The sequence below is a fragment of the Rhipicephalus microplus genome, chromosome X (assembly GCF_043290135.1).
Source record: "Rhipicephalus microplus isolate Deutch F79 chromosome X, USDA_Rmic, whole genome shotgun sequence".
Classification (NCBI taxonomy): domain Eukaryota; kingdom Metazoa; phylum Arthropoda; class Arachnida; order Ixodida; family Ixodidae; genus Rhipicephalus; species Rhipicephalus microplus.
The window spans coordinates 148,991,133-149,003,308 of record NC_134710.1 but is presented as its reverse complement, the minus strand read 5'-3'; the positions used below and the strand labels follow the sequence as shown (position 1 = coordinate 149,003,308).

The 12,176-nt window shown below is 42.0% G+C and overlaps 1 protein-coding gene across 2 annotated transcripts in view; it reads right to left on the bottom strand.

The window, feature by feature from the left end:
- Positions 1–10,700, bottom strand: part of LOC119176859 (uncharacterized) — a 50,621-nt gene extending 39,921 nt beyond the window's left edge. Inside the window, exons 1-6 of one of the 2 annotated variants that reach the window (XM_075877977.1) lie at positions 10,612–10,700; positions 9,590–10,493; positions 8,382–8,447; positions 6,368–7,697; positions 3,522–3,910; positions 672–755 (exon numbers count right to left, since the gene is read on the bottom strand). In XM_075877977.1, the coding sequence (XP_075734092.1) occupies positions 672–695 (24 nt within the window). In that variant the 5' untranslated portion in view covers positions 696–755; positions 3,522–3,910; positions 6,368–7,697; ... (1 more) ...; positions 9,590–10,493; positions 10,612–10,700. Of the gene's footprint in view, positions 1–671; positions 756–3,521; positions 3,911–6,367; positions 7,698–8,381; positions 8,448–9,589 lie in introns of both variants that reach the window. The other variant, XM_075877975.1, reaches the window with a different exon arrangement.
- Positions 10,701–12,176: the final 1,476 nt, after the last annotated feature.

Sequence of the window (12,176 nt, the reverse complement as noted above, 5' to 3'; positions counted from 1 at the left end):
ATGCCAGGAATTGGATTTTCATGTACAGTACAGGGACTTGCTTTTAATGTGATAGCATAACAGAGCCCAGATGACAGAAATTTAGGTGTCAGCTTCATTTGTTATAGTAAACTGTAAGATAGAAAAGTTTTTATGAGATCAATGTCTCTACTTAAAGTATTTGGGGACGCACTTGCTTGTAATGTCAAAACATGTATGAGCAGCCACAGCAGTGATGGGGGCTAGTTGTTTTAAGTTACTTGTGTACATATTCTTAGAAAAAAGAAAAAGCAGATGCAGACATAACAAACACATACGTAGGACCAGAGCTCGTACTGTGTATCAGTTAATTGTGTCTGTGCTTGTTTTTTTTTCTTTTTGCTACAAATATGAAGAATGAAATACAAATGTTTCAACATATGTTCGGTACAAGTTTCTCCAAAGTTGCACTAGTCCCAGGATTTCTTATAAGCTAGTATGTTATTGCTGGTTGTCTTCAATATTGTAATTAGATCATGCATGCAAGAGGAAACTTGCAAATTGCAAGTGCATCTACCATAATTACGAGTCAAAAAGCCAGTTTTTAGGATGTTACTAATGTGTAAATATCAGCCTTTTTAGGTAATTTATCAGAATGGGGAGAATTACTGTACATATGCCACACTAACTTTATAAACAGTGTACATGCTTACCTTTACCAACGTGCCAAACATCATACCTGTGTGGCATGTTTGCCTTGTGCTTGCGGCAGTATAGCGTGACACTAGGATGTCGATCTGAGAAAAATTATGCCTAATAAGTCCCTTGGAACTGCTGTCATGGGCACACACAGTGTTTTATACAAGAGTGATAAAACTCCCATCCCCCCCTTGCATCCAACATCCCTTCTTGAAACAGTAAATTTACGATTTCACATATATATATGCTTTTATCAACTTGATGCTTTTAGATTCACTTGCAAATTTGGTACAAACATATGGTACTTGTTGCCAACGAGCGTATGTGGATGCCTAGATTCTCCTCAACAGTCAGGCACTTAGCAAGTCTTTGCTTTTCCATGGAGACAATATAGGAGAGTTTGGGTGACTGTGAGCAAAAGTGCAGCAAGAGGTCTCTTGTTAGCACTTGAAAAGTATACTAGTAGCACTGCAAGTTTACCTCTCCAACTTGCACCAGCTCAGTGTGTAAAATGCAGCCATTCTGCATGGCAAGCACACTATACGCGAGATACTTGGCGCTGTAGCTAGGAGAGTCACATCGCCCATAACCTGCCAGGTCAATTAGCAAGTCACCAAGTGCATCCACCATAGCTCCTTGTTTTTTGAGGAAGAGTTGGAAAGACAGGTGGCACAATGCATAGGTTCTTTTAGTATTCCTCAGTATAATCAGGGGGTGGAAACTCCCTGTACCTCCCATGTATTTGCTCTCGGCAGTGGAAGCACCGCTTTTAACGCTGGCGGTTGCCGGGCATCCTACTAGAAGTAAATCATGAACAGAAAATTTATTTCATGACGTCACGAGTGAGGTCCCCAAATAGATGGAAAGGACAAAAAATTGAGAGGAGGAGGCTTGCTGTGGATGCTCTCCCTTCCCACTTCGTATGCAAGTAAAATGCGCTTGTGCCTTCTTGCTGGTCCATAAAACTTGGCAATGCGTCCATAAAATTTTGGTAATCTTTTTTAAAACCTTGTTCGTGTTTCTGTAATGCCAAAGTTAAGCTGACTGATTTCACAGTAAGACGAAACTTGATCAACGCGAATTAAATGCTTTTTTTATTGCATGTCTTGCATAAAAAAACAGCTACAAACACATAGTGTGAAAGTGTCAATCTATAAATGCAGCTTCAATTTACAACTGACATATGGACACAATGAGCAAACGTTGAACCCAATATCCGAACCAATGTTAAAACTATCAAGAATTGCTGATAAAACATGTATTTGACTCCATGGCATTTGTTATGACTACGGGCATAGAAATTGAGTACCAAACAAGACTGAAGTTCATAGGCACGAAGAGGCTTGAAGCGATCAGAAGTTCTTCGAGAAAGAATGTTGCTGGAAACAGTGTTTCGGCAAGTTCACTTGTCTTCATGAAAGCAACAGCGTTGCCTTGACGAAGAAAAGTTCACTTGTCAAGACGTTGCCTTCATCGACATACTCTGTAACAGTATTTAGAAGCATCTAGTCCATCACGTGTATTCGAGTGACACTATTAGAAGTAAGGACTCACAAAATTTGTAACCACAGATACAAGAATTTCATAAGCAGCAAGGGGCCTATAATTATTTAATATCATTTGAACTAGTTGCCAAAAGTAAAAGTAGCTAAAACTATGTAGCCGAGTTGGCCTTTCAATAAACCCATTTTCTCGACAGGAGCTTGGCTGTTATCTTCAACAATTAGTCAAGCGACACTGCCCTTCTCTCAGTCCAGTCAGGCTTGCGAAGAACTGGATTTGCTCATATGTACTCATGCAAAATAAATACCTGCTCCAATAATTGGTCCAAGTTCTTGTGCTCACCCGTTGCTTTTAGGAAACGCTGAAAAACCTTTGCGGAACTAGAAATCGCCTGTTAGCACACCTCGAAGCAGCAAAAAACATGTGTTGCCTGATTAAGCCATCTTCGACGAATGCATGGTTTACTTGTTCGGTGTAGCTCACTGTGGTCCATTCTCAGCCGGCCACAGCTTGTCGTCTTTATCTTTCTCATAGTTGACACGGCAACCGACCGAGATAACTGAGCGAGATCCAGCTTCTAATATCGCTGAGCGAAAGGCAAGAAGGAGCCGAGGCAAGCGCTACGAACGCAAGTCAATCACTCTCAGTGCTTCACCTAATTTTAAATTCTCTAAATAAGCCATAAGAAAGAACATATAAATGAAAGAGAAGTTCTTTACGGGGCATATAGTTGTTTTGTTTGTAAAAACTTGTGATGGTCAATAAATGCAAATATTTACATTAACCTCACTCCGTTCAACCGGATCTTAGGATGCCCAGCAATTGCTATGAGCTTGCATGCTCTTTGAAAATGAAACCAGCGCCGAGTTTCCGGGGCCTAGTATGATAGCTATGATATTTCATGCCGACATGCCAACGACTATTCTACCACTGCTACATTTTTACCACTGCACAAGTTCATCAACTTGAACTCAGTTCTATCATGAGTATTCGTGTTACACAGTAAGATAAATAAGGAGGTATGCAAAAACTGTTAGCAAAACTATGATTTTTCCAGATGAGAGTTTCTACATTTAATTATTAGCATGCAAATATCAGAGGCTTTTCTTTCCCATTGCAATCTTAAAGTTAGATGGGATAGTTTTATACAAAATGATTTTATGATCTTAATTTAGATAACATTGACAAATATATACAGAAGGAAGCAAATGCCTTGCAATGTTTTAATCTATGGCAAAATTATTTTTAAAAAATAAGATTCACTTTTAATGCAACAGAAGTATCAGTATTTGTGTTCACATTGCCTAATATGTCTACAAGTTTTGCTATAGCTATATTTAGATGTTGATCAATAAGTGCACCTGTTTCACTGCAGGGAGCAAGCAGGCCCTCTGGTAGTTGTAGAAGGTGCACTCCGTGATGACTTGAACACCAAGGCATCAGATGGTTGCAGCCACCACGCAGCCTTAGTAGAGCACGCCAGCAGCCAGGAGTAAGTTGCCAGCTCCAGCTCCACTACCTCGAACAAGCGGCTGGCTTCTCCACTGGGAGCTTTTGCAGTTGCTTGCACACCCCCTCTACAACGACCAGAGTTCCCATGACGCTGAAGTTCAGGTTGCCAACTGCTTGGCCACATATGAAGCAGTTAGTCAGCAGTTCATGAAGGGAGCTCTCAAACACAATGAACTTTCGTTCCCTAGGAAGAGGCGCTTCCATTGTTAGAACTCCAGTGTCGTTGTCTTGATGGATACTGCAGATGAATGACCCGACAAAACGTGTTAGTGCTTGTGTGTTTCTCAGTATTACACAATGGACAAGTCACATGGCTTGGTTGATAAAAAGAAGTGGAAATTTTAAGGCTTCATTTTTTTTGCTAGACATAATAACTGTGAGAACTTACCATAATGTCATAAAAAAGTATAGGGGACACTAATTGTAGTAAATGCAATGTAAATGAGAAGAAATTAAGATGGACAAAAAAATTGCTTGCCAGGAGCTGGGACTGAGCCTGCGACCGTCCCATACCACGCCCGATGCTCTACCAAATGGGCTAACACGGCGGCCATTCCCTCGTTCTCTTTATCCAAGATATATGTGCATTTACCAGTGACAGCGTGAGGCAGAGCTACTAGCAACCATGACGACGAGTGTGAAACACTTTTTCTGCCTGTTGGTGTCCATTGCACATGGTGGGACTGATTGACGCACTCTCATGTAAGTGCACATATGTCCCCCCCAAAGTGGACGAGGGAATGGTCGCCGCAATAGCTCAGTTATTAAAGTATCGGATGTGTTATTCGAAATTCACAAGTTGAGTCCCAGTTCACGAAAAGCAATCTTTCCATACACATTTATTTTTTCACGTTTACATTACATTTACATCTAATAAAATCTCCTATACAATCTTTGGCACTATTGTTTGTTAGTTCTCATTAATACGGCTTGGTTAGGTTAGTGGTAACTGACAGACAATGATGCCGAAAAAACGTATAAGAGATGGTATTAAAGTAATTGTATTGTAACTGTGAAGGAAAGTGGAAAAGTGGACGAAAGGATAGGTTGCCATGGGCAGGGACCGAACATGTCACCATCGATTAACGCATCCGACACTCTACCAACTGAGCTACCATACCAGCCATCCCCCGTCCACTTTATGGGATATGTATGTGCATGTAAATGTGGTAGTGTCAGCCAGTGCTGCCTGTTGCCATTGCAGCAAGTGTGGGACACTCATTTTTTTGACTATAGGCATCATACAACAGGTGATGTTCTTACTGCTGGCAGCTGACTAATATTCCCTGGCATACTACCCGATGGCATATTAGGTTTGTGAGAACGAGACCCTCATTATGAATGAAAAAGTAAGGGTAAGTTTAAGGGCTTGTTATCTTTGTTAGACAATATTAATGAGAACAGACTGAGAATTATGCCAAGGAAAGTATAGGGAATGTTATGAAAATAATTATTATGTAACTGTGAAGAGGTTTTAGTTGCGATCATTATGTTGCCTGCAGCATGTGTTGTGTTGCTTAGCATGCGAGAGCGTTGCACAATGCGACAGAAAGTACATAAAAAAACGCCAGACCCACCAATGCAAGGCTTCCTTTGTCCCCCATTTTCTCAATATGAGATAGCCTCTTATTTCTTTTTTTTTTTAGACTGACACAAGGGAGACTTTCCAGTGTCCTTGAACCACATGGTCTGCAGTTCTTGCATTTCACCTTGCAACAAATCTAGTAATCAGTGCTAACACCAGGCAACCTTCGAGAGGAGTTGCCGAGGTCAATCAGTAGAGTGAACACTGGGATATCAAATAGGTGTCAGCATCCACTCATCTGAAGCCATCACTTCACCTCCAAAGATACTACTACAATTTTTTATTGCTTATGGTCTCGATTAACTTAATTTTTACAAATACTTCTTAGTGTTTACTGATTATAAGTGCACTAGAAAAAATTTAAGTGGCCGATATAGGTACTGTCGTTCCAATGAAAGATTCAAGTATATTGTTGACAAATAGCTACAGCTCAATTGTGCACTAGTGACAGTTGCGTTCTCGATAGGATCAGGAGGAAAAGCACAGCTAGAAAGCATGTAGCTTTCAGCAGTCATGATGAAAGGTGAATACTTTAATTTACGGTGCTTATTATTACATTGTGCTGTAGCAGAAATACTAACGCAGCTTCAGTTAACCATCGCAGAGACCCTTTAGGTGCATCTCTTTGCAACCAACTAAGAAAACGTAAATGGCGAACTCGATTTTAATAATAGCCGGAAACGCGACACAAGTATTATCACAAAACAGTCACTCCATGAGCTAAGTCTAGCATTGTTTAGAAGTCTTATATAAAGTAACTGGCATGTCTTATACAAAGAAATGGATGTATTAGCACACAAAATATGTGTGAATAGTGTCACATGAAATCATTTTACTGTTTCTTTTTGTCCACTGAGAAACTGCTTATGTATATGGCAGCTCGATGTAGATGTTGCGATGAATGTAGTTGCACACATGTGTCAGTGTGCCCCCTCTTATTTGGTGAACATCTGAAAACATGTGCTTGTATTAAAAGAAAGTGTTCATGAAACACCGTGGGCTTTCGTGTAAAATAAGTCTTACTGCTTTCGGCAGGGCTGCGTTCTAGTCAGGCATAGGTTTCAGCATAATTGCAGTACTAGTCTTACCGCTGGACCTAAGCGTACTCACTGCAGGGGAACGTGGTCTCCTATGCTCTTCGTTATCTCGTTAGAGGTTGTGACAGCACCTAAAAACACTGCTGTGTTATAGAGCATCATGAATTACAAACGAGTACCAACATTCTTCGTTGCTATTGTCATAGAAATCCTCTTGTCTAGTTAATGTCAATAAAGAGGCTTTCTAAATGCTGCTTATATAGTCAAACTCATACATAAAATACACTCATATACAAAACAAAGTGACATAAGAGAAACCAGTGTGCCTACTTTGAATTAAGGGTGATAAGAAAATCCACATGATTCTTCAATTGCTCCCCAGTGCATATCTCTTATACAGGTGCTCAACGAGGGCCATGGCCAGAATTAAGGGTGCGCTAGGGACCCTCCTTGAAATTAGGATGAAGGGGGTGCGTTCTACCTAACGTGAATAATGAAAATACGGGTTTTTAAAGGCCCTCAACAAGTGGGCCACTCCTGAAAAATTTCTAGCCACCAGCCTGCATTCAATTGTACAAGCTCCTATTAACATCATTATAAAATCTGCAGGTTGCCCGGTAATGCAAGAAAGTGTCTCGGCAGGCGTTTCACAGGAATACAACTGCCTCTTCACATTCGTATAGTTTTAAAACAGACAGGTGGGGAAAATGAGCATGCACTGCAGAATGGACCATTTGAGTTCTAGCAAATATATGTGAACTGTCATGAACTACTCTAGAGCGAACTAGCTCAGGCTGACCTCTCTGCCTTCTAAGAAATTCTCACTACTACTCTGAGGTGAAAATTTTCAGGGAACTAAGGGGCTTAACTTCCTTTGTTGCAAACATGAAAGGGCAGACACAACCATAGAGAATAAGTGTCTCAAGTGGTGGTTTCAGTATGCGAACTAGTTTGTGGCTACATGCTCATCACATGTTAAAGATCACTGAATTTTTAAGCATCTGATATTGTTAAAGAGTTAAACCTTATTGTTATTCCACCAAAGACTAACGCTTGTAATACCCGCAGAAACTCTAGCTGAATGAGGGCAAGTATGTGATGTCAACTTCAGGAGCTGGCTTTTCTTCCTCAGCAGGAAAAGATCCGTTCATTTGGACAGATGTTTCAGCAGCTGGCTTTTCTTTAGCGGGGGAAGATTCATCCATTCGTACAGGTGTTGAGCCACCGAGAGGCCTGAAACCTGCTGGAAGCTGTGGCACTGAAGCAACATCGGCTGAAGCTGCTACTACTGCTCATGTGATGAAGCACCACACTGTGTCTGCACTGCCGATTCTGTGGTGAAGGCAGCTGCTGCCTGTGTATTGGCCGAAACTGCACCTTCAGGGTCATGTTCACCTGCGTAGCTGAGATGGTTATGAAACACTTAAATAAACAAAACTTCTTCGATTAGTGTCATGTCCAATTGTTCATCATCATACATTATTTCCTGCTAGTTTTCTTTGTTTTGGAGCTTAGGAGTGAATCCTGTAACTGAATAGCTACAGCATGTTTTATGCCTCATACGTGCATTTTTCAACCTTCAGGTCAACTTATCAATGGACTGGCATTCCACTGTCTTCCGAGTTGCCACTGTACTCATAGTTGCCTTGCGCACAGTTTTTTGTGTGGTTGTCTGGATATGAGGTGGTGAGAATAAACATATTATGTTACACCTGCACTTTTGATAAATTATATTTTAAACATCACACTGTTTCGTGGCCATGTGCTATTAAAATCACTTTACATAAAATAGCTTGTCTTTGTTTTGAACCATAACAACACGTTCAGGAATTTTAAAATGTTTCTGGTTTTACGATAACTTCCCTGGTGCCAAGTTATGTTTCAAAGAACACAAAATATTTTCTCATCTGGGAGCTGAGAGCTGTGGAAATCGAGCTGTCTTATCTGGTATCAACTAGTTTCACAGTGTGTGGCTGCATAAGAAATGTGTTACTGAGTTATTTTTCTTAATATGCAGCAATGATATGCAACACATATACATTCCACTTTTGTGCAGTGCCAATGTACAGAAACAGAGCAGGACTAACCTGGCTAGCAGAACGCGTCACGACTGTGGCAAACTCTCCGACACTTTTCTGGAGCAGTGTGTGATGCTGAAAAAGCAGCAATTTATTTTAAACACAAACACAATGGATGACAATGGTTTTAAGTGTTGTCTTTGCCCTTCCATTCACACATTTATATGCAATAATTTCATATACATAGCATGAATTGTTTCATGTGTTTGTACTAAAAACATGCTGCCAAGAAATCTTGTATAAAACTCAAAGAGGCTAGAGAGTTAAATGTATTGGTATAGAAACTATCTTCGGCTTTTTTGTTTGTTTTTTTCACATCACGAAAGGAATAAGCACATTAACTCTGCATGCGGTTATACTAATTAGCACTCGTTTTTTTTTTTTTTCGATTAGCTGCCAAGTTCTTGCTAGATGTGAAGCCATGATTTCGTTGCACTGCTGTGATTTGGTGATCATGCATTATGACGTAAAAAAATGGAGTATTGCAGTTATACAATTAATTTAATAATTAATAGACACTGTGGTGCAAATATTTCTCGGCTTCTTCGTTTTTCCGCATGATATGCCACAACGTAAAGCTGCATGCTTCTAATCTGCCCCGTAAACAGCCATAAGCTTTTTGAATGAATTTCCCCAAGCACAGTCGATGAATTAAACCACCCATCAATCGGCACGCTTTATCTTGCAAGGCTGCCTTTATACATACACAAAAGTGCATTCACACCGGCAAATGAATGATCAAGTAAAGCACATGTACTACAGTTGAAGCATAAGCTTCAAGTCCCTTCGGACGCCGGCACTGCGAGACTTTTTTCTAGCGCGCCGTGCTATTGCTATTCGGCATGAATGCAACACGAGCAATCGGGCCGTAGCCCATCAACGCCGTCGAACACATGTTGCACTATTGCGGGGCTTTCTTTGAGCTCATCATGTATAACATGCATGCCATACATTTGAACCTGCATTTTACAACTGGCCCTACGTCGTATACAATAGTGCAAAGAGGCAGCCAGTCATTTTATAATCGGTTCTGGAAATCCCGAACCGGCGAAAGTTTTTCAGCGTGTATATAATTATTGCTAAGCGGACCAATTTGCATTGAATAGACACAGTCGTTATAGTAGTAATTAACGAGGTTTCATAGAATTTTCTGAACGCACACGTGCGAACCGCGTTTTCAGTGCGTGTCGCACGATCCGGATCGACCGTGAACTTACCTTTTCACCAGGAAGGAACAAAGACGGCAGTGCGTCGGATTTGAGGGGATGCCTCTTCACATAGACGCACAAGCACGGAATCGCGTTAGTAGTCTTCCAGCTTAAAGTGCCCAGACAGCACAAACACAACCTCAGGACGTCCTCAGTATGCCTCCGTGAGGACGATATGACGCCCTCAATGTCCTCTTATGGTACTAGAGTGGCACTAATCCCGTCCCCTTGTCCATGCACATAACAACCTCAGCACGTCCTCAAAACAACACATCAGGACTTTTTCAGCATCTTTTCAGAACAACGATAGCATGGCCGGTTCGGTACTGTGGGCAGTGATACTACTTAGGATTTACTTCTTTTTATGATATTTCCATACATCAAAAGAAAAACACCTGCGAGGTCTCCAGTATATAAACTATATCAATCAAGAGAGGTGTGACAGTGCTGCACTATTACAAAAAAAAAAAAAAACCAACAAAGCTTGTTGACTGAAATTTATTTAACAGTAATTAATCCCAACTGACAGCTTTGTCAGGCATTCGAGTCCACGTATAGTCTGAAAAAGGAAAAGCAGTATCAAGGCAGTCAACACAGCTCAATCAACTACGTTTGTAATCTTCCTCGAAAGTTTGACACAATGTCATCACGTGCATCGCGCCCATCGCACTCACTAGTGTTAGAGGCTCCGCTCTGACAGTATCAGTAAACTCGACACGGGCGTTGTCTTGACTTGCCCGAGCTCCGGCCATGTGTCAGATGTAGAAGTTCTTTCACGTTGGGACCAGGCTGCTTCGAAGCACAATTGATCGCGATTGGCTGGTGTTCCAGGCTGCTTCGAACCACACCTCGCCGCGGTCGGCTGGTGACAATGCATCCAGGATCAGTCTGAACGTTGAGCAGCCCAGTGCACCTGTCAACACGGCAATTTACCTCTCACCATCACCTACGACTTACACTCTCACACATATCTCACTTTTAACCATGCACACAAACAACAAAGGACACGAACTTTCACTAGTACACCGCACCTTTTCTGACAGGGCCGCCGCTGCCATTTTAAAAGTCAGTTGACTTGGAATGGCTTGGCTACTTGAATGTCCAGAAAGGTACCTCATAGCATGACCTACTACACTCCTGACCTGCCCAGAGAGCACCTCTTCCAGCGCCCACGTTCTAGTTCATACCTTCTGCCGCTAGGGCCGTCACCTACGAGCGGCGTGGCGCTAGGCAGCACCTGTTCGCTGACGTCACCTTCACTCTTTGTAGTCAAATTTTAACCAACAAAGCACTCGTAGTGCGAATTTATGATCCACAATTTAGAAATATCCAGAAATAATAATACTAAAAGACATTCAGAATTTTTTTTTGCAATAAAATGCACGCGACAACGCATAGGCTGTCCAAAATCATGTAAATCCACGGGTTTCCACGTTTGTCAACCAGTGTGCTATAAATTCTTAAGCGCACTGAACAGCTTACTTGACCAGCAATGTATGGGAAGAAATAGTCACATATATGCCGACAGTTCACCACAGAAAGCAGGCATTCTTATACCAGCGCCTACAAAACAACCGTAAAGAAGCAGACGAACAGGTTATAGGTAGCGCCACCTACGGCGAGCGATTGAACGAGAGCGGGGACACGCGCTCCCATAGGAACCCCGCTATCTGAACAGGTCAGGAGTGTAGTAGGTCATGCCTCATAGTCAGTGGTTGCCAGCTGCTAGTTTGTTATTGCGTGCTACAGTGGCTGTGACATTAAGGAACACGCTGTTTCAAGTGGAGATTTGGCAATACCAGGTTCGATACCTAAGCCAATTGATTACGCGTGTCTCATTAAGCGGGACGCACAATTTGAAACTTTTCTGCCAAAAAATAAACAAACGAGGCGAAATTCCCCAATAACTTTATGACTGTATGAAACAAACGTGCGGAGAAAGGTTTCACGTATGAAATGCATCTACTTGGTGCGCAAAGGTCTTGAAGAATTATATGTGGGTGCTCAGTGCAATGCTTTTGTCATACCCAAAAGGTCCTTGACACGACCTTTTCTGGACCAATTTTTGTCCCCAGAAACCACTCGAATAGACGTTTGAGCCGGCGCTAGTGCATTGCTTTTGTCATCTCCAAAACGTCCTTAAAACTACTTTTTTTAGGATAAATTGTTGTCCTCAGAAAGCACAGGAAAAGATATTTCCGGGTCAAACCAGCTTGTGTCGTCCTCAGTAAGTACCAAGGTCAATGAGAACGGAGCGAGGACGATTTTACCATATGCGGACGGCCTCAGGACATCGAGTGTTGTCTAGGTGGCGACTGCATACGTGTAAATCCCGCCGCCGATCTGATACGCGCAATCCGATGCGCTGCTCGGTGCGCCGGCTGCCTTTCCCAGGCGCACGGTGTCGCATCTTCACTTGTCGCTAATCAATGGACTTGCAGCTCACAACGAGGCAAGGGTGATTATGAAGTCACCAGTGTATAGGTGTTCTGTGGTGTTACAACAACCACGTGACGCTCACTCGTTGCGCAGCTCACGTCAACATGGAGCGTGTGGGATCCAAGCAGACAACATTCGCCATGTGCCGGAAGTCCCA